The sequence below is a fragment of the Phocoena phocoena genome, chromosome 15 (assembly GCF_963924675.1).
Source record: "Phocoena phocoena chromosome 15, mPhoPho1.1, whole genome shotgun sequence".
NCBI lineage: Eukaryota > Metazoa > Chordata > Mammalia > Artiodactyla > Phocoenidae > Phocoena > Phocoena phocoena.
In genome coordinates this window covers 86,329,792-86,351,768 of record NC_089233.1, presented here as the reverse complement: position 1 = coordinate 86,351,768, position 21,977 = coordinate 86,329,792, and the positions used below count along the sequence as shown (strand labels likewise).

Genomic DNA, 21,977 nt, shown 5'->3' with positions numbered 1-21,977 from the left:
TGCTGAGCTACTGGGCCCTTCTCGCCCCTTCTCCCCCGTGGACAAGCCTGGCCAGACTAGGGCAGGGCAAGGGCCTTTGCTGGGTGCACAGTGGCCTGGTCTCCATGACAACCCCAGGGTGGCCCGGAGCAGGAGGTGCAGTGGATGGGGCCGAGGGGCAGCTCGGATGGCGCTCAGCTCCCCCTGGCTCTGTGGCCCCTGAGGCTCGGTGTCCATATGTAGGAAATGGGCCAGCGAGGTGGAGGCAGGCGGCACATCCGCTTTGTAGACTGGGCCTGGGCTGGGGAGAGGGCTTCACTGTGTACATCCTGCCCCTCCAAGCCGCAGTCCCCGACTGTGCGACGACGCAAATGTAAAGTGACTCAAGTGACTTTGTAGGCTGGGCCTGGGCCATTTCCAGCCCTGTCTGGGGGGGAGATTGACCCACCCGTCCACCTAGCCATTCTTTCTCTCTCCCTGCCCCCCATCTTTCCTTCCTTTTTGCCACCCACCCATCCACCTAACATCCATTCATCCACCAACGCTTCTTTCCATCTACTCAACCCTCCCTCCTCCCTCCTCTCTTCCTTTCCCCCTTTACTGACTTCCCAAATCCCCATCTTGGTTGGGCCAGGGGGCTGCCAGCCTTGGTTGGGGGGGGAGCTGGTGAGCATGGGGGGTGTCCACCAGTGTGCTTTAGAGTTGGGTGGAGCGGAAGGGCCCAGTTTCCAGCTCCGCGGGCGAGAGAGCTGTCTTTCCAGGGCATGTTTCTGAGGCACTGTGGAATTTCAGGGGAGACTTGCGCATTCACCGCCTTCCCTTTCGGAAAAGGAGCTTGTTGCCCCTTCCTCCCTTGGACTGTGCGACCACTGGGTCCCTTCAGGGTGCCCTGCTCACGGGGGTCGGGGACAGACCAGGTCCTGCGTCGGCCGAGGAGCCCCACGTGGGGTAGGCGGTAGGGGAGGACGGAGGTGGCATAGGCTGGGGCACTGGGCGGGAGGCGTCTTGGAGGAGTGGGCCCGACTTGCCCAGCTGCCCCGGGGTCTGTATCCTCAAGTGCCCCCAGGTCTGGTGACGGCAGCAGCTGGGGCCCGCAGTCAGACTGAGGATGTCCCCAGGCAGGGCAGGACCCTCTGAGCACACTCCCCGGGGCAGATGGGGAGAGAGGCCGAGTGGGAGGGGCCTGGCTAAGCTGGTTCAACCCTGGGGGCTCCTTTGCTTTGGGGCTGGGCTGCCGCTGGAGGCGCAGGCCCTGGGGTGGGGCTGGGCACTCCCAGTGCCGCGGCTGCCAGGGTCCTTTGTTCTGGGAGCTGGAGCGGATGCCCCGGCAAAGCGGGGCGGGGTGATGGGGCAGCTGGCCCTGGGCATCAGGCGGACTTCCTGCCCCGGGGAGGACAGAGGGCTGGTGGGGCCTGGTCTCTGCAGCGTCCGCCTGTGCGGGGGCCTCGGAAGCCTGCTTGCTCTGTCTTCCGGTCACACCTCATCCTGTTCTGACCTTCCCCGTTCCAGGGTGGGTGAGGGCCGTTGGACCCTCTTCCCCCATTTTGCAGATGGAGAACCAGGCCCCAGGAGCAGAGACCTGGCGGGAAGGGCGTGGCGAGGTCTAGGCCTTTGCCTTTGCCCTGCTCACCATGTGGGTCTCAGCCAGGAACCCTCAGACCTGAGAGAACTGAGCTGTAGGTCTGAGGTTTGCGGGCTGCTTGCCTCGGAAAGGGGGTTCTCCAGAGCGGGCAGTCTGCGCGGCTGGTGACTGAGGGGACACTGGCCTGTCCTCCCGGGGGGCACAGCGGGTTCTTGCTTCTCTCCTGCGTCCTGCCCGCCTCAGGCTCCCCGTTGCGGAGCCTCACCCGTCCACGTAGCCCGGTGGTCTTAAGGAGCTGGGCAGGGTTAGGGCTGGCCCTGGGGGGCGTCCCCCACCCTCTCCAGACGCCCGCTTCCTGGCCTGGCCGTGGGGAGGGGCTCTCGCCAGCAGCCCCCGCCCCTCACCTGCGGGCTGCAGCCCTCATTCCCCAGATGCAGGTGAGGAATGCAGATCCCCTGCCGACCGTGAGCTGTGTTTTCTCCTTGTGCCCTGGGTGGGGTGGCCCCTTATCCCAGCCCTGAGAGGCTGGGGCTGGAGGGGGAGTGGCCTGGAGACCAGGTTGCGGGGTACAGCGGGGGGTGGAGGGGGTGAGGTGCAGAGCGGTGCTGGGCTGGTGGTGGAGCGTAGGCTGGGGGAGTTGGGTGTGAGGCCAGAAAGTGTTGGTTGGGGAACTCTAGAAATGCCAAGGTTGGGGGTCTGCCCTCCCTGGGGGATGGCGGGGGGGCGCCAGCTGCCCCCCACCGCGTGGGGGTGTGCGCAGCAACTGGGGAGACAGAGCCAGTGTGGAGGAGAGGCCGGGCTTGGCAGGGCCAGGTTCCCTTCTCGAGGTGCGGGCGCAGAGAGCACCTGCTGGGACCTTGGCGCCGCGCTGAGGGTCCCGGACGTGCCGGCTGTTTTGCGGCCGGGATGCCCCGTGCAGGTCCGCCCTGCCCGCCGCTGTTCTGGGCCACACACCCTCCAAGCTGGCCCACTCAGGGCTCCCCAGGCAGGCCTCCTGGTCCTGGCATGCCCGCCAGTCCTCTGGGTTATGAGGTCATGGTCACTGGCCTGGCTGTCCAGACCTAGCTGGGCGCTCCGCCACATGGCCAGTGCCCCAGGAGGGTCAGCGGGCAGCTCGAGGGAAGTGGCAGGAAGTGTGGCTGGGCTGGCTAGGCTCTAGCTGCAGGGCCCGGCAGCCAGGACAGGTGCAGCGGCTGGGCCGGAGGTGGCCCCTTGAGCTGGGCTCCCGCGGAGGAGAGGGCGGGGCATCCGGGATGGCCTCCCCACCGAGGGTCCTGGGACCGGCACAGGCCCCACCTCTCCTCGTGGGAGCCGCGAGACCCTGCCTCTCTCTGCTTGTCGCTTTGCTCGGAGGATGCGGGGCCGGAGGGGCCACCCGTGCCCGGGGCTGGGGGCCGTTCGTCCTCGGTCCCCTGGCCATCCTGGCACACTCGTCTGCTCACGCTGGGCACACACAGACACCCCCGCTACCCCACACTGACTCCCCCAGGCTCTGGTGGCCCCCAAGGCTTCTGTTCTCTGCTTTTTATTTTATTAATTTAATTTAGTTATTTTTGGCTGCATTAGGTATTTGTTGCGCGGGCTTTCTCTAGTTGCGGCGAGCGGAGGCTACTCTTTGCTGCGGTGTGTGGGCCCCTTGTTGCAGTGGCCTCTCTTGTGGAGCACGGGCTCTAGGCGCACAGGCTCAGCAGTTGTGGCTCGCGGGCTCCAGATGCGCAGGCTCAGTAGTTGTGGCGCACGGGCTTAGTTGCTCCGCGGCATGTGGGATCCTCCCGGACCAGGGCTCGAACCCGTGTCCCCTGCATTGGCAGGTGGATTCCTAACCACTGTGCCACCAGGGAAGCCCCCTCTGTCTGCTTTTAAACAAATACCATGGCGTTGGTTTCTGGCCATACAGCTCACACCTGAGACTAAACTGTTTGTGTGTCGGGGTCCCCGTGGGATAAAGTCCACTTCCTGTAGCCTGGGACTGCCCATCTGGCCTAGACCTGGGCCAGGCTGTAGGGAGGATGGGGTGGGGGCAGGGCCTAAAAACCCCCCTTCAAGGCAGGGGGCCCAAGACAGCCCCTGGGTGGTCGGTGGGGGTGTGTGTCTCTGAATCCCCCCAGGCCCAGCTCCGTTGAGGTGCTGGGCCACATGGGCATTTGCCCTTCACTCTAGCTGGTGAGCTCCTACAGAGCTGTCGGAGCCCTTCCACCCCCACCCAGCCCTTGAAAGTCCCCCTGCTCTGCTCCACACACCAGTGTGTTGGGCTCCCGGCCCCGCAGTCAGGGTCCCTGGGGCCTGTGCCTGCCCTCTCTACATTTCCACGTTTTATTTTTCTTTCCAGCAGTGGCTCTTCCACTCCAGGAGTTGCATCCACATGTGGCCTGTTTTCAGGCTCCCGTTGTGTGGGTGGCCATTCTTATTTACCCAGTTGGGGGCCCGAGTAGACACGCCTGCCCAGCTGGCCCCCCTGCCGCGGCGTTCCTCTTTATCGAGGCTTCCAGGTGGGGTCTCTGCAGAGAGGGCAAACCTGGGTGCGCCGGGTCAACTGGATTCAGCACACAGGGCCCCGAGGGACGGCCCAGCAGTCTGGGGTGGGGGTCCAGGAGGGTGGGGAGCCGGCCCGGACGCCTCGTCTAGGAGGGGCTTCCTGCCGCCGCCCAGCCACGGCCCGGGACCCTGGCCCGTCCCCGGGAATCGGCACGGGGCCCGGCTTCCTGCAGGGCTGGGGCTGAGTCACAGGCTGCCTGGTGATTCATGCCGCCTGGCCCAGCGGTTGGGGGCTGGGCCCCTCCTGCCCCAGACAGGGGCACAGGGCCTGGCCTAGGGCTCCCCAGCCCCAAGATGGGCCAGGGCAGAGGGGTCGTGCACTGGCCCTGATGACCTTGTGCTCCCAGGGGCTCCAGCCCCAGCCCAATCCCTGGGACATGGGTGTCTGAGCCTGGGAGGCTGCCGACCAGCTGTCACCTCCTGCACCGCCATCCCTGGGGCTACAGGGACCCGCACGGGGTCTGCAGCACCCATTTCCTCTCTAGCCCTCCCTGTATTTCCTGACTCCAGCCCCGCCCGTGTTCGCTCCCCTCCCTGCACCTGTGCCTCTGGGCACCAGCGTGTGCGGAGTGGCTCTGCGTGGGGCCTCTGCGGCATCCCTGCCAGGTGGCTGCCAGCTTCTGCGGGCCTCTTCCCTTTCAAGACTTTCAGAGGCATCACAGCATTTTGAAAGGGCCTGAACCCTGAGCCCTGGTCTCTGACGTCCCCCGTGCTTTTCCCACTGCCCCACGCCCACCCAGGGCCATCTAGCCACTGAGGCCTGGGACCCACCCAGGGCCCCCAGCTCTTGCCGCAGGGCTCTGCAGCCTCCTGCCACCGCCCCCCCTGCCCCCCCCCCCCCCCCCACGCCAGGCGGCGGTCATGGGGCGGATCCCCTCCTGGCGAGCCCTGGCCCTCCGAGGTCAGGCTGCGTGTGGGGGCCATCAGGGGAGCCGTGGCCAAGAGGCGGGTCCAGCTGCTGTCCTGGAGACGTGCCTGCCCCAGAAGAGCCTGATATTTAAAAATAACTCCGGAGGTTTTGTTTGGCTTTTGCTTTAAAAGACTTTTTTTCCTTTTGCACAGAATTCTGTAGCAGCGGGAGGGGTCATCCAGCGTTGGCACCGAGTGGAGCCGAGCGGGCAGGGGTGGCGTGGGGAGGGCCGTGTCCAGGGAGGCCGGGGGTCCGCTCTCGCTCCTGGGTCATGCCCAGGGCGGCTGTGCGGCCCTGGGAACCAGGACCAGGTCGGGGACAGGTGGGGAGAGCTGAGCGCATGCCTTCCCGTCGCTCCAGCCTGGGCCGGGGCCCCTGTGTGCCAGCCAGATGACCAGGTGGACAGATGGACAGAAGGCAAGGGTCTTCCTTGGAGTGCACCCAGCGTGCGGGCCTGGGGGCAGAAGTTTCCATACAGCCCGTGTCCTGCCCGATTAGCATCTCCGAGTCAATATTTGTGCAAGTGCTCTCAGCTGGGAAAAATGCGACCGGCCCGTAGACCTGGGGGAGGGACAGAGCTGGCCAGCCGAGGGTGCAGCCTGGTGGCCTCGCTCAGGGAAAGGCGGGGGTGGGCCCCGGGGGGCTCGGCGGGAGGCTTTAATCCCCTTGGGGGCCTTCAGTGCGGGCCATGCTGCCGCCCCCAGAGCAGCCTGTGTCCACGTCCACTGCACACCCAGGCCCCCCCCACGCCGCCATGCCCCCCTTTCTCACGAAGACCCCTCCTGGCACAGGGGCCATCTGAGATCCCCAGGGCTCCCTGGAATGCCTGAGAGTTGGCCAAGTTGCCTGCCGGGTGTAGGGTCCATCCCCCCAGAGGCTTGAGCCCCTCCCCTGACTGGGCAGGGCAAACTGGAAGATGACCTCAAGGCCTGGCAGTGGGTGAATAGGCCCTCATTCCCCCCCAGCACCCAGGGAAAGGCCATTCTTGGCCTGACTTGGGCCCCTCCCTGTAAACTCCAGGCCTTCCGGGAAGGGCAGGACTCAGAATGGGCGTGTCCCAGGGTCCCAGGACCTCATGCCCCCTGCCCCCCGCCCCACCCTGCCACGCCTGGATTCTTAGCAGGCTGGCCTCCTGAGGGATGGGGCCACGAGGTGTCCATGCTCCCTCCACTGTCCCTCGAGGGGGTCGTCACAGTGGCTTCAGGCTGACCAGGGGTAGGGGGTGACTGTGCGCCTTAGGCGGCCCTGGAGGGCTTCCCCGCTCTGCCCCCATGTGGCCGTAGGCTCAGGGCCTGGCTGGCTGACCGAAGACCAGCTGGTCTGGGGCAGAAGTCCAGAGCAGTGGACACCAGAAGGGAACCTGCTTCTCTGGGCTGGGCAGGGCCCCGTTGAGGGGACGGCGGCGGCCGGAGGCGTGACGTTGCCCTCAAGGCTGGTGGGCAGTTCAGAGCCCACCTCGGGGTGCCCCTCGGGGTGCCCCTGTGAGCAGGTCTGGCATGGGGGTGTGGGCCGGGGGTCTCCAACGGGGGCACAGGCGCCGTCCACGTATGGTGTGCTCACTAGCTGTGTCTCTGCCCCTCATCTGGGGCCCCCACTCTCCCCGTGTGCAGGGTGGGTGCCCAGGTCTCCCACTGGCCCTGCCCGGCTTTCCTTGGAGCCCAAACTTCACGCACAGAGACCAGCCTGGACGATGGTCCCGTCTTTGGCTTTGGGGTGGGGGAGGGGCTCCCTGGCCCTCAGGGCTGTTGAGGTCTGGAAACCACAATCCCTACCCCGTGGTCACCACGCAGGGCAAGCTGAGGCTGGGTGGGCACCAGGGCGCTACCCCCAGAGGTGTGTGTGGGGTGCACAGCCGATGTGCGCTCTGCTCGCGTGCCCACCCTCTCGGGGGTCTCGGTGGCTCATCATCGAGGCCACAGTCAGGGCAGGTGCTTCTGCCTGAGCCCATGGGCTGTCCTCAGTGGCCCCAGAGCCCTTTCCTCGGGCCTGTGCCAGGTGGGGCTGGAGTCCCCAAGGCTAAGGCCTGCCAGGCTGCAGGGCCAGGGGGCAGTTAGCCAAGGAGGGGCCCCACCAAGCCCCCAAGGGCACAGGACACAGGGACATCCAGGGATGCTGACCTCTGGCCAGGAGGAGAAGAGAGATGAGGGATGGGCCCCTCCCTGGGAGTGAGGTCAGGCCGAGACCCAGGGAGAGAGCAGCAGGTGGGCCCTGGGGGTTCTGGACGCCTCTGGAAGAGCAGCCTCCCTGCTCCCTGGCCAGGTGCTCTCCCGACGGGCCGGGGCTGGGTTGGCAGGGTTTCCCCGCGCCAGCTTTGGGAGGGCCCGTTTTCATCTGTCTCCCCGCTGGGGGCTCCTGACAGCGGCAGGCAGAGGCTGGGCCCTGGTTGCTCCGCGCTGGCTGCCCCTGCAGGCTGGTCAGCGGGTGAAGTGGGCGGGTCCTCAGTTGGCTCTGAAGATGATGGGGGCGATGACCAGGGTGAGGCCGTGACGGGGGCCCCCATCCCAGGACAGGGGTTCACCGGCCTGCTGTGCGAGGAGGACAGGCTCCTGGGAGCTTGGGACACTGTCTGGCCATCATCCCAGGCCGGCCACCAGAGCTCTGGGGACAGTGGGATGAGCTCCTGCCTCGTCCTTGCCCAGCCCCACTGCCCAGGCCCAGGAGACAGGCTGCCCGCGTGTGCCCTGTCTGACTCCAGTCCCTGTCAGGCCTGTGCGCAGCCTCACAGCAGGGCTCTCCAAGCTCCTGGGGTGGGGCTGGGCCCTAAGGCACCCCCAGGCCCAAGAGGGGAGCCCTCCGGAAATGCTGGGTGCCACTGGTCACCTCTGTGTCCTGGTGCAGGCCTCAGTGGCCAGGGGCCGGCCAGTGAGCGAGGGGCTGTTCCCTTAGCCAGCCGGCCCTCTCACCTGGGTGTGCCTGGCCCTTGAGGGCAAACACACAGATGTCCACTGTGAGCCCCACCTCACGGCGTGGGGCTGGCCCTCCAGGTATGGGGGGGCCCAGGTGGCATGGAAGGGATCTCAGGGGCGTCCATACACTTACCGCCCCGCAGGTTTTCCACGTGGCCTACGTGCTTATCAAGTTTGCCAACTCACCTCGGCCAGACCTCTGGGTGCTGGAACGGTCCACGGACTTCGGCCACACCTACCAGCCATGGCAGTATTTCGCCTGTGAGTCTCCAGGGCCAGGGGTGTCCCCTGGGGTGGGCCACACGCTCTCTCAGGGTCTCCGGATAGCAGGCCTGCCCTCACGCCAGCTTCTGCATGGGTCAGGGCTGTCGGGTGCATGTCCCGAAGGCTGTGGGGGTTTGGTGGCTTGTGTCCCTGAAACGGGCATGGCTGGGTCCAGGGGCCCTCGGTACCAGGAGTCTCTCATGCCATCTCCGGGTTCGCCCTGGACTGGCCTTATGCTCCGGCAGCTCCTGAGGTGACGGAGGTGGCCAGCTTAGCTGCCCGGTCAGGAGAGCATGGGAGCCCTGCACTCCTGCTCCCTGGCCGGCCGTTCCATGTGCCACCCTGACCAGTCATGTCGATGGGGCTGCTTCGATTGGGCGGGCCTGAGACACGTGTCCCCCCAAACTCCAAGGCCCGAGAGTGAGTGTGGGGCGGTCAGTCCTATAAAGGACAGTCAGGAATGGTCCCCCAAGGATGGGGATGGCAAGGGCCACCCAGGGGACACACTTGTTCTCTGCAGAGAGGAGGACAGGCAAGGCAATCCGGGCTCGGGGCAGGGGCAGCCTGAGCCCTGGCCTTGCCCTCCTGAGGAGCTCCCCTGGCCTCCCAAGTGCCACAGTCTTCAACAAAACCTCGAGGGTGGGCGGCGTTCCCGCCTCGTGGTGGATGCTGCCTCCCGGTTGAGGACTTCTGGGGAAGTCCGGGCACGCAGGGCAGCAGGGCGCTGCCGTCGGGCCTCCTCTGAGGGCTTCCCTGGAGCCCTGCGCCCTCACCCTCCGGCGGTTCCCGCAGCCTCCAAGAGGGACTGCCTGGAGCGGTTCGGGCCACGGACACTGGAGCGCATCTCCGGGGACGACGACGTCATCTGCAGCACCGAGTATTCGCGGATCGTGCCCCTGGAGAATGGCGAGGTGGGCGGGGCGGCGCGGGAAGGGGGTGTGGCCTGGCGGTCCCTGCCGGAGCCACGCCCACGCCTGACCCGCGCCCCTCCGCAGATCGTGGTGTCCCTGGTGAACGGGCGCCCAGGGGCCATGAACTTCTCCTACTCACCGCTGCTGCGTGATTTCACCAAAGCCACCAACATCCGCCTGCGCTTCCTGCGCACCAACACGCTGCTGGGCCACCTCATGGGCAAGGCACTGCGGGACCCCACAGTCACCCGCAGGGTGAGCAGGCAGGCGGGGCTTTGGGGGCTGGTGTGGGCAGGGCCGCGTGGGCTCGGGGCTGGTGTGGGCGGGGCCGCGTGGGCTCGGGGTTGGGATCTGGGGGCAGGTGTGGGCGGCCGCTGACTTCCCCGGGCGGGCGCAGTACTATTACAGCATCAAGGACATCAGCATCGGCGGCCGCTGTGTCTGCCACGGGCACGCGGATGTCTGCGACGCTAAAGATCCCACAGACCCCTTCAGGTGAGACCTGTAGCTCCCTGCCCAGCCTGAAGGAGAGGAGGCCTGGTTCCATTGCCCACCATGTCCCCCACCCTTGTGACCTGCGCTGGCCCCTCACTGCTCGGCCTCAGTTTCCCCGTGTGCACTGTGAGGTGGAAGGGCGGTGCCTGGAGCCTGGCTTGGGCCTGTTTGCCCTGCTGCCGGCAGACGCGGAGTCTTGCCTGGACCTGCAAGCCAGCTGCCCCTCCACCCCAGCTGCCCCCAGCAGAAGCCCCCGGCCCTGTGGAGGGGAGTCAGTGAGAGAGGTAATCCACCTGAGGCTGCATGTTTCTGTTCTCTGGGATAGGGGAAGCTCCCCCGCCTTCCTTGAGAACACAAATGATAACACTCCCTGCTGCCCCCAGCCGTGATCACACCCCATCACAGGCAGGGGCCAAGGCTCAGGACAGGGAGCAGCCCAGAGACCCCCATCTGAGGAGGGCCCCCGTCTCCTGCAGCTGGGACGGCTGAGGGCTCTGAGCCCCACCCAGAGTCAGCCAATAAGGCAGGGCCCACGAATCTGCATCTTTAACAAGCTGCCGCTAGATGCTACGTGCCTGAGTGGCTCCAGCCGCCCTAAATGCAGCAGTGAGCACGCAGCTCAGCTATCGGCTGGAGCCTGGCGCTGAGCCAGCTCTCCTCCTGGCTCGCAGCCTCACGGCCGGGTTTGTTCATCTGCTCCTTCCTCCCTCCCTCCCTCCTTTTTCCTCCCTTCTTTCCTTCCTTCCTCGCTCCCTGCCTCCTCCTTTCCTTCTTTGCTCCCATCCGTCAGCAGCTGTGTGTGGCGCTCACACATGCTGCCCCAGGAGCACCTGTTCTGGGCAGGCCTGTGCCCGGCACAGAGGTCCCGGTGGGGCTGAGTGCGCTGGGGGTCTTAAAGCAGGTCCAGGGCTGGACAGGAGGTGCTGGGAGAGGAAGCAGAGCCTGCGATGGGGAGCCCGTGACCAGGCTCCCCAGCCCCCGCCCCCGAGGGGCACCTCCAGCAGGGAGCGGGCGAGCTTCTCCTGCTGCTTCCCTCGCCTCGGGATCATGCAGCTCCCACTCCTGCTGGGGTTTTATTGCTGTGTCCACACCCCAACTGATAGGGGAGGCGAATGAAGCCCAGGCAGGGCAGGAGCTCACCCCCGCTCTCACCGTCAGAGCTGCACCAAGAGGTGAGCCCCAGACCTCTCCAGGCATGGCTGATGGGTCTGAAGGTGGAAGAGGTGTGATCACACTCCCTAGAGGACTCAGGCAGGCCCTCAGGACCCGCCTGGCCTGTCCAGTCTCCGCACGGGCCCCAGGCATGGGTTCCTGCCCGCGGCTTCAAGCACTGAGGTCGGGCGCAGCTAACTGCTCTGGGAAATTAAGTGCCAAGTGGGAACTCGTGATGGTTGGGAAGGGCGCCTGCTGGGTGGCCAAACTGGCCTCAGAGGAGAGGTGGGCCTGCCCTTGCCTGTTGGGAAGCCGTCGGCATCCGCCCTGACTCGCCTGCACCTGGGCATAGACGGAGCTCAGCTCACCCTGCAGGTGGGGCTTGGGTGGGGCGTCTCCCCCAGAACCACAAACGCTGACACCCCTCACACACAGTGTCCTGCAGTATCAGCCTGCCCTGCCGCCTCTGCCCCTCCCATGAGGGCTCTGCCCCACCCACTGGCCTGTCACCGTCCCTCTGCTTCCGCCCCCCCACCCCGGAAGCTCTCTCCCACCTCCGTCGCCTCGGCCATCGTTCTGAGGGCTGACTACCTGCCCAGTCTGTACTGAGCCCCCCGTTCATTCTCCCCCATCCCTTGGTTTGGAAGTGACGTGTTTTGTCTCTGTTGGTGTTTTAGTTGAGTCAGGCTAACAAGATGTCAGAGGCCGCGTGACTTGCGAACAACAGAGATTTACTTCTTGCAGTTCTGGAGGCTGCTGAGGCCCCCTTTCCTAGTTCATAGATGGCTGTGTCCTCACAGTGGGGAAGGGGTGAGGGAGCTCTCAGGAGTCTTCTTATAAGGATGCTAGTCCCATTGACGAGGGCTCTACCCTCATGAGCTAGTCACCTCCCGAAGGCCCCCCTTCCAAACACCATCGCTTTCAGGGTTGGATTTCACATGTGAATTTTGGGTGGACACGAACATTCAATCTGTGGCGATTGGTGATCACCCTTACATTTCTTTTCTAGTTCTGTCGATTGCAGTGGTAGCCCTCCCTCTTCAACAGGCATACTTGACCTCGCCAAATGCAGATTTAACTAGTTGTCTCCCTGGAGACCCAGGGTCCCAGAACACTAACCCCAGGCACGACATCTGCACCCAGCAGTGGATCCATCACCTTGACTGCCAGCTCCTGTTCTCTGTCTTTCTTGGCCCCCAGTGCATCCCTGGGGACGCAGCTTCCTTTTCCTTTAGTACTTTCCGTGAGAGTCTGTTAGTCCTTGAATGGCTGCTCTGCCCTCACTCTTGGGTGATAGTTTAGCTGGCTGTAGAATTCCTGGTTGATGGCTGGCCGTGTCTCTCAGCACTTGGGAACTGTCATTTCAGTCTCTTGGCGTCTTCCGGTGGTTGGGAGAGTCTGCCGTCATCTGCACCGTGGTCCCTCTGTGGGTTTTATGCCTCTTCTAGGTGTTTCTGTGACCTTGCCTCAGTGCTCTTCAGGTTTACTCTGCGTTGTCGAGTAGTGGACATATTTCCTGTTGCTCAAGGGTTGTGCTTTTTGCATTTAAAAATATGTGTCTTTGTTATTTCAGGACCGTTTTTGGCCATTGGCCCTCTAGGACTCTGAGCTCTCCCCTCGCTCCCTCTTTTCTCTTTCTGGAATTCCTGTTATACAGGTGGGAACGTGGGTGGTTTCCTTGGGTCTCGGGACTTCTTGTATTCCCACCTCTGCGTCCTGAGCTGCTCTCTGGATGGCTTCTTCAGTTCATTGAATCTCTCTTCAGCTGTGTCTGATCCACTGTGTAGCCCATCCTTTGAGTCTTTAATTTCAATCATTTTATTTTTCATTTATAGAAGTTCTGATTGGTTCTTTGGTCACATCTGCCTCTTTTTCATAGCATTGTGGTTTTTTATTATGTCTTAGATTCTTTTGGTTATAATCTCTAAACACTCTCTTTTTATGGTTTCTACTCAATTGCTCCATTAAATGAAGCTCCAGGGGTGCAGCCCTGCTGTTGGTTGCGTCGGTTGACCCTCTTGGGTTGTTTCTCTGCAGGTTCTTCCGCGGGGCTTCGTCCGTGTGATGGTGGTGTGCCCTGGGTTGGGAAGAATCCCTCCAGCGTGGTTTTTCAAGGGCTTTTGACAGACACCCCACTTTTTGTGTTAATTTCTTGGTTTAGGGGTGCCCTGACTATGTAGATTCTTGAAAAACCAAACACCGGCCACAGGTTCTTCGTTACAGATGCTTGGCGCTTCCTGTGATGACCTCTCTGTGGCAGGTTGTTCCTGCTTCCTTCCTGAACACCAAGGAGCAGTGGGGCTGAGTCCCAGGGCCCTGCAGCCCGTCGTGGGGGAGGGGCTAGAGCATGATTTGGAGCTCTGGGTCTCCTCTTCTTGGACTGGCTCCTGGGGGCTGCTCAGGACCTGCACGGCACCGCAGCTGTGGTGCTGACCCGGGACCGAGGGGCAGACGGCCCAGGGATGGGACTGTGATTCCTGCTCTCCACCTTGGCTGAGCTGAGGAGGTGTGTGCCGGAGATGGGGTTCTGTGCGGTAGGTGGCTGCAGCCTCGGTCCTCAGCCGCGGCCAGCTGTCCACCTGCCCACTGAGCCAACAGGAGCTGCTCTCCGGGACAGCAGGCGGGATTCCAGCTCTCTGACTGGTGTCCACCCCCGGCTGGAAGAGGAAGCCGTTCTTGGCCACTCGCTCCTGGGGAGGTGCCCTGGATACGTGGGGGCGTCTGGCTGAGTCCAGGGCTGCCTGCTGAGCGAGACCTGGGTCTCAGAGCTGGCCCAGGAAAGCCGTAGACTTGGCCTCGGGTCCTGGCTGTGGTGGAACTAAATCCTGAAGGGCCCAGGGCTCCAGGCTGATCTGCGGACAGGGGCCACCCGCGCTGACTGCTCAACACCCTGCCCCAGCTCCCACCCTCTGTGAAGGCCCTGCACAGCCCCGCCTTTCTCGTGTTCCTGGGGGCCCGTGGCGGATCTGAGCGCTTTCTGTGCCCGCGTGCCCCCCACAGGCTGCAGTGCGCTTGCCAGCACAACACGTGTGGGAGCTCCTGTGACCGCTGCTGCCCCGGCTTCAACCAGCAGCCATGGAAGCCGGCAACCACGGACAGCGCCAACGAGTGCCAGTGTGAGTGCCCCCGCACGTGCTCACACGCCAGCGCGGTGCTCACACGTGCGCACACGGTGTGCACACACGTTCACACAGGCTCTTGCACGTGCCGACGCCCACATGGTACACTCACGCACACACATACGTTCACACATGTACACTCTAGATACTCAGGTATACACACGTGTGCTTGCGCACACGTGCTAACAATACGTACACGGCTCACGCGTGTTCACACACGCTTAAACACGCTCACACGCGTGCTGTTGGCACACGGGCAGCGTGGCACGTTCTGTCCCGAGCCAGGCCACGTTTGGGGTCACCCGTGGCTTGCGGGACGTGCCCCAGGGATCCTAGTCGGGTGGGGTCACGGAGGTGTGCTGACAGCTGAGCCCCCACTCTCCAGCCTGCAACTGCCATGGCCACGCCCACGACTGCTACTACGACCCTGAGGTGGACCGGAGCAACGCCAGCCAAAACCAGGACCGCGTCTACCGGGGCGGGGGCGTGTGCATCGATTGCCAGGTGGGCGGGGTCCGTGTGAGGTCGGGCGGGGGGCTCTCGTGGGGGCGGGGCTGCCCCTGGACTCAGCGGCCCCGCTCCGCCACAGCATCACACCACCGGCATCAACTGTGAGCAGTGCCTGCCCGGCTTCTACCGCTCCCCAGACCACCCGCTCGACTCACCCCACGCCTGCCGCCGTGAGTGGGGCCGGCCCGGGTGGGGTGGCCTGGGCGGGGGCATTCCAAGGGGTGTCCAGGAGCAGGGTCTGCCCACGTCGGGGTGTCCTGGGGGCCTTCGCGGCTCTCTGGGAGGCCACGGCTCACGTCCCACCTCCCAGGCTGGGGAGGCAGACGCTGCCCCTTCGCGGGGCCTGCGAGCCCTGGACTTGGGTTTCCCTGACTTCCCGCCCCCCGCCCAGGCTGTGACTGCGAGTCGGACTTCACGGACGGGACGTGCGAGGACCTGACGGGCCGCTGCTACTGCCGGCCGAACTTCACGGGGGCGCGATGTGATGCGTGTGCCGAAGGCTTCAGCGGCTTCCCGCGCTGCCACCGTGAGGGCGCGGCCTGGGGGCGGGGGCAGGCCCTGAGCCCCTGAGCATCCCCGCCTGCTGGGCTTGGAGCCGGGGAGGGGGCCCCCAGGGGGGACTCTTCCGTCCTGCCTGTACCTCCAGTGATGCTGAGAGACACGGGTGGCCGGGCACTGAGCCAGCCTGGCTGACACTTGCTGTCTCCTTCCTCAGCGGTGCCGTCCTTCTCTCACAATGACACGGGGGAGCAGGTGCTGCCGGCCGGCCAGATTGTGCGTAAGTGTCCCCCGAGGTCTCCATCCTGCCCTGGGCCCCACTGGAGCTGTGGGGCAGGAGGGGCCACACCCAGGCCCCCACAGAGCGGGTATTTCCGTTTTGTTCACCATGTCTTGGTGGCTTTTAATTTCATGCAAATATTACGTATTTATGCTAGAAAACCTTGAAAAATATAGGTGAGCGGAATGCTAGAGAAGAGAGGTGTACAGAATCGCATCTCCTGCAAACAGCCCCTCCCCCCCTGCGTGCGCGCTGTGTTTATAAACGCCCGTGTGCGCTGTGCGCGCTGTTGTGTAATCGCGTCTCCCACCCACGCCATCCTGTAAACACATCATTTCGTGTTCCACGTTGTGCAGACAGATGTGGCTCTTGCTTAACCTGCTCTCAATTCTTGGAAATTTAGGTTCTTTCCAGATTTTATAAAAATAACACTACAGTAAACCTCCTTGCAACTAAAGCTTTCCATGAATTCTTAACTACTTCTGTAGCACACTTTCCTAGAAGAAGGCTCTGGGTCACTAGACATGCATGTTCAGGGACCTTCTTGGCCGCAGGTTGCCAAACCGCTCTCCTGACATAAAATCGTCTACCAGGTGGAATGGCAACAGCCACGTCACGTGTGTTGGGCGTTGCTGTCACTACCCGGCAACATTCATTATCGCAGAAATCTTCTCATTGGTTCACTTTCCCACTTTTCGGTTTTCCTGGAATTGGGATGCGCCTTTCAGTTGACGGCTTATTGATGTCTAATTGGCCGGCGTTTTCCTTTCACAGCAGTACCAAATCGTGGTGTGTCCTATAGTTGGTTGTGTCTTAGATCAGGTGGCATTTGGTATTTCCTTGGTTTTGGCTGCATTTCTTTGCCTCATTTGCAAGGTTGAATCTTCCTTTTTTCTTTTAACATGTAAGTATTTACTTACGAATATATTTTGCTTACTTATTTATATATATTTTTTTCTCGGCCGCACCACGCGGCATGTAGAGAACTTCCCCGACCAGGGACCAAACCCGCGCCCCCTGCAGTGGAAGCACAGTCTTAACCACTGGACCGCCAGGGAGGTCCAAGGTTGAATCTTCTCTTGCGTTTCGTGACTCCTGTTGCTTTCGCTTGTGAATTTCCCATCCGAGGTTGTGGCTCAGTTTTCTTTTCACTCTTTGCTGCTAGGAGCTCTTTCTGTATTAACTATATGATCTGTTTCTCACGCGTCACGTGCTTTTCTCCCAGTGGGTAATTTGCCCTTCCTGTTATTTTTTTCACTGAATCTGTTGACCTGGTTCTTCCTGGTGTCTGACTCGGTCATATCTCAACGGAGGTCCCTAAACCCAACTGTTTGCATATCTCTTGGTTCTTTGGCGGTTTTCTTTTTGACGTTTAAATGTTTAGTTTTTCATCGTGGGGTAAAGCAGGGGTCAGCAGGTTTTTTCTGAAAAGGGCCGGACAGTAAGTGTTTTAGACTCAGAGGGCCGTGTGTTCCCTGTTGCAAAGCTTCAGCTCTGCTGTTGTATGTTGCAGCTTGGAAGTGGCCATGGACCATGTGCAAGTGAATGGGCATGGCTGTGTTCCAATAAAACTTTATAAACCAGGCACAGGCACCTTGGACTGAAGGTTGCCAACCCCTGGTGTAAACTGTTGAAAGTCCCTCCTTTCTCCACTGGCCCTTGGTAGTTAGGCTGGTGCAGCATTTCACTTTCAATCTGTGAACCGTAGGATGAATTCTGCTAATATCCTTCCTACTGTGGACCCAGCATTGAACATAAACGTTTCGTGTCTGTATTCGTGAGTGAGGCGGGGTGAAAGCCTTGTTGTTTTTTTGGTACCATCTTGTTTTGGTTTTGTAATTCATCTTGTAGAATACTTGGAAAACAATCCATACTTCGTTATGCTCCAGAGCAGATTAAAAATCACAGGAATTATCAGGCTTCCCTGGTGGCGCAGTGGTTGAGAATCCGCCTGCCAATGCAGGGGACACGGGTTCGAGCCCTGGTCCGGGAAGATCTCACATGCCGCGGAGCAACTGAGCCTGTGCATCACAACTACTGAGCCTGTGCTCTAGAGCCGGCGAGCCACAACTGCTGAGCCCGTGCGCCTAGAGCCCGTGCTCTGCAACAAGGGAAGCCACCACAATGAGAAGCCCATGCACCACAACAAAGAGTAGCCTCCACTCACCACAACTAGAGAAAGCCCACGTGCAGCAACGAAGACGCAGTGCAACCAAAAATAAACAAATAAATAAATTTATTGATTTTATTTTTTATTTTTTTGCGGTACGCGGGCCTCTCACCGTTGTGGCCTCTCCCGCTGCGGAGCACAGGATCCGGACGCGCAGGCTCAGCGGCCATGGCTCACAGGCCCAGCTGCTACGTGGCATGTGGGATCTTCCCGGACTGGGGCACGAACCCGCGTCCCCTGCATCGGCAGGCGGACTCCCAACCACTGTGCCACCAGGGAAGCCCTAAATTTATTATTTTTTTTTTTTTGCGGTACGCGGGCCTCTCACTGCCGTGGCCTCTCCCGTTGCAGAGCACAGGCTCTGGACGCTCAGGCTCAGCGGCCATGGCTCACGGGCCCAGCCGCTCCGCGGCATGTGGGATCTTCCCGGACCGGGGCACGATCCCGTGTCCCCTGCATCGGCAGGCGGACTCTCAACCACTGCGCCACCAGGGAAGCCCCTAAATTTATTTTTTTTAAAAATCACAGGAATTATCAATTTCTTAAAAGCTTGTTAGAAGTTACTTAAAAAACCATCTGGTCCTGATACCTGTTTTCCCATGGAGAGCTTAGATGATGGTTTTCTTTTCTTTTATTATGTGTATTTATTTTCTACCTCATTGTAAGTCAGTTTTAAATTTATTTATTATTTATTTAGGGCTGTGTTGGGTCTTCGTTTCTGTGCGAGGGCTTTCTCTAGTTGTGGCAAGCGGGGGCCACTCTTCATCGCGGTGGGCGGGCCTCTCACTGTCGCGGCCTCTCGTCGCGGGGCACAGGCTCCAGACGCGCGGGCTCCGTAGTTGTGGCTCATGGGCCTAGTGGCTCCGCGGCATGTGGGATCTTCCCGGACTGGGGCACGAACCCCTGTCCCCTGCATCGGCAGGCGGACTCCCAACCACCGCGCCACCAGGGAAGCCCAGTCAGTTTTGATTATTTACATTTTGTTAGCAAATTGTTTGTCATTTGGCTGTTTGAAGGTATTGGCATGAAGTTATGCACGACATTCTGTACCTGATTTTAAAATTTCCTTTCATTCCTTTTGTCTATGTTTATTCTCTTTTTTTCTTTTTTTTCCTACCTTTCTTACACCCAACGGAAGTTTGCTGAGTTTATTGCTGTTCTCAAAGTACAGCTTACTGATCTGCTGGAGTTTTTCTCTGTTTAGTTTGGGAGAGAGATTTTACTTCCTAATACGGAAAAAAAAATTTTTTTTTTAAGATTTTTTTAAAAATTATTTTTTTGGCTGTGTTAGGTCTTTGTTGCTGTGCGCGGGCTTTCTCTAGTTGCGGCGAGCGGGGGCTCCTCTGCACTGTGGTGCGCGGGCTTCTCATTGTGGTGGCTTCTCTTGTTGCAGAGCACCGGCTCTAGGTAAGCGGGCTTAGTAGATGTGGCTCGCGGGCTCGAGGGCACAGCCTCAGTAGTTGTGGCGCATGGGCTTAGTCGCTCCGCAGCATGTGGGTTCTTCCAGGACCAGGGCTTCAACCTGTGTCCCCTGCATTGGCAAGTGGATTCTTAACCCCTGTGCCATCAGGGAAGTCCTAGTGTAGACAATTCTGAACTAAAACCATCTTTCTTTTTTTCATTGCAGTGTAACTGGCACACATTATTATATTAGTTTCACCGCGATTTGGTATTTTTATATATTGTGGGATGATCACCACAGAAAGTCCAGCTAACGTCTGTCACCACACGTAATTACCATTTTTTTCTCACGATGAGTACTTTGAAGATCTAATCTCTTAGCAACTTTCAACTATGCAGCAGGTTATTATTAACTCCTGCCGCCATGCTGTACATTACATCGCCATGACTTGTTTATTTTATACCTGGAAGTTTGCACCTTTTGACACCCTTCACCCATTTCACCCAACCCCCAATCCCCACCTCTGGCAAATACCAATCTGTTTTCTGTATCCATGAACTCGACTGTGTGTGTGTGTGTGTGGTGGGGGTTTGGGCGGGGGTACGGGGGTTAAGATTCGACATATAAGTGAGATCATACAGTATTTGTCTTTCTGTACATTTTTTTAATTTATTATTTTTATAGCTTCTTGAATTAATTGTTCTTTTTAGTCTCTCTTAATTATCCACAAAAGGTTTAAAGCGTTTTCTCTCAATCAGGGGTGATTTTATTCTGCAGGAAAGTGTCTGGAGACTTCTTTGATTGTTATATTGTTATAACTGGGGGGGGGGTGGGGTGCCACTGTCACCTAGTGGGTGAGGGCCAGGGATCGTGCTAAATATCCTACACTGCACAGGACAGCTCCCATCCGCACAAGAAAGAGTTATCCAGGCCAGAATGTTACTGGTGCCAAGGTTGAGAAACCCTGGGTTAAAGCTATAAATTTGCTTCAGAGGGTAGCTTTGGCTAGCTGTCCCATAGGGTTGATATGCTGGGTTCTCACAGCTGTTCCTTTCTAAGCAGTGTATCATTTCAGTTTTCATTTTCCTTTTGATCCGAGTTGTTTAGAACAGCGTTTGTCATTTCAGCTGGTTAGGTTTCCATTCCATCCTTATTTTGATGGTTCAGTCCTAGTTTCACTGCATCATGGTCAGATTTTATGTATTTATTTTAAATTATTATTTATTTTAATTTTATGTATTTTTGGCCATGTTGGGTCTTCATTGCTGTGCGTGGGCTTTCTCTAGTTGCGGCGTGTGGGCTTCTCTTCGTTGTGGTGCGTGGGCTTCTCTCTCACTGCAGTGGCTTCTCGTTGCAGAGCACAGGCTCTAGGCGCACAGGTTTCAGTGGTTGCAGCACGCAGGCTCAGTAGTTTCAGCGCTCGGGCTCTAGAGCGCAGGCTCAGTAGTTGTGGCGCATGGGCTTAGTTGCTCTACGGCATGTGGGATCTTCCCAGACCAGGGATTGAACCCATGTCCCCTGCACTGGCAGGTGGTTTCTTAACCACTGCACCACCAGGCAAGTCCAAATCCACTCTGCTGTTAATTTTTGTCACATTCTGGGAACAGTATATTCAGTTTTTCTCTCTATGACAATGGTTTTGCCAAATTCTCATCCCAATTACTATAGTTTTAGTTTTCAGCACCCCTGGACCATATGTATCCTGCTTTTCGAGCTTTGCATATGCTACATCTCTTGAGGCAAGTCCTTCTTCTCAACACACAACATCCCTCTTTGTCTCCACGAATGCTTGTGCCTTGGGCGCTCCACGCTCCCCTTCTCTGTGTCTGTGCCACCCACTCTCCCTTCTGGAAGCTCTTTGTTTCCTGTCCAGATCCTTGGTTCAAGGTGCATTCTTTCAGAAGGACATGACTGGATTCTCCTTTAAGAGTCCAACCGATGCCTTTGGGTTTATCTCGTGAGAGGAGATGTGGCCCGGCAGAGGGACTGTGGCTGCTGTCAATTTGGGTCACACCTGCCCCAGTTGTATCATTTCTCTCATCCTGCTTAAATTTTTCCTTTCCCGACTTTTGCTGGATTGACCAACAAAGCGTGTTTTGGTTGGTTTGTGTTTTCTTCTCCAAGGGTTTGCGAGTTCTGTTTCTGTCTTCTGGTCTGGCCCGAGGTTACCCTTATGTTTTGACAAATACTGAACCATTATTCCACGTCAGTTACAAAAATTAAATAGTATTACCCCGTTTTTGTGCATCAGTTAAGACATTTAGCACACTTTTTCTTTTTTATTCCTGATCCCCAGAATTATTTATGAAGAGTAGAATTTTCTCTTGACTTTGTTAGGATTTTGTTTTTGCATTCTCTCTGGTTGTGTCAATGCCTGCAGTTGACTTGGTTTCTACATTACACACAACTAATTATGTGTCGTGGTCCTGATTTCACCTCAGGCCACTGTTTTCCCAAAACATCAGCTTTCCCTTGTTGGGTTCTGTTTTGTTTTTTTTTTTTTTTTTTTTTTTTTGCGGTATGCGGTCCCTCACTGTTGTGGCCTCTCCTGTTGCGGAGCACAGGCTCCGGATGCGCAGGCTCAGTGGCCATGGCTCACGGGCCCAGCCGCTCCGCGGCATGTGGGATCCTCCCGGACCAGGGCACGAACCCGTGTCCCCTGCATCGGCAGGGGGACTCTCAACCACTGCGCCACCAGGGAAGCCCCCTTGTTGGTATTTTTAAAGTCTTTTTCGTTTTGCATGAGTGCAGTGTCAAGTATAAGGAAAGGAGTTTTGTGGAGAAGGGAGGGGTTTGTTTTTGGGGCGGGGGTGGGCGGCTGGGGTCCACGGGGCCCCTGAGACTCCTCCCCCCCACCCCCCCACAGACTGTGACTGCAGCGCCGCTGGGACCCAGGGCAACGCCTGCCGGAAGGACCCACGGGTGGGGCGCTGCGTGTGCAAACCCAACTTCCAGGGCACGCACTGTGAGCTCTGCGCCCCGGGCTTCTACGGCCCGGGCTGCCAGCGTGAGTCCAGCTCCGTCCCCGTCTCAGTCCCCTCGTGGATCCCAGGAGCCCAGCCCCTCTGTGACCACCTTCTCCCTGCAGCCTGCCAGTGCTCCAGCCCCGGTGTGGTGGACGGAACCTGTGACCGCGACTCGGGCCAGTGCACGTGCCGGGCAGGATTCGAGGGGGCGGCATGCGACCGCTGTGCCCCTGGCTACTTCCACTTCCCCCTCTGCCAGCGTGAGCGCGGCGCCCCCAGTGGAGGGTGGGAGGGGGGC

The 21,977-nt window shown here is 59.7% G+C and overlaps 1 protein-coding gene across 1 annotated transcript in view; it reads left to right on the top strand.

Annotated features, from left to right (window-relative positions):
- Window positions 1–21,977, top strand: part of LAMA5 (laminin subunit alpha 5) — a 52,499-nt gene that overhangs the window by 6,166 nt on the left and 24,356 nt on the right. The window contains exons 3-13 of the mRNA XM_065893323.1: window positions 8,056–8,173; window positions 8,969–9,087; window positions 9,172–9,342; window positions 9,485–9,582; window positions 13,735–13,850; window positions 14,239–14,357; window positions 14,443–14,533; window positions 14,755–14,889; window positions 15,079–15,141; window positions 21,580–21,720; window positions 21,802–21,939. Coding sequence (XP_065749395.1) covers window positions 8,056–8,173; window positions 8,969–9,087; window positions 9,172–9,342; window positions 9,485–9,582; window positions 13,735–13,850; window positions 14,239–14,357; window positions 14,443–14,533; window positions 14,755–14,889; window positions 15,079–15,141; window positions 21,580–21,720; window positions 21,802–21,939 — 1,309 coding nt within the window. The remainder of the gene's footprint in view (window positions 1–8,055; window positions 8,174–8,968; window positions 9,088–9,171; window positions 9,343–9,484; window positions 9,583–13,734; window positions 13,851–14,238; window positions 14,358–14,442; window positions 14,534–14,754; window positions 14,890–15,078; window positions 15,142–21,579; window positions 21,721–21,801; window positions 21,940–21,977) is intronic.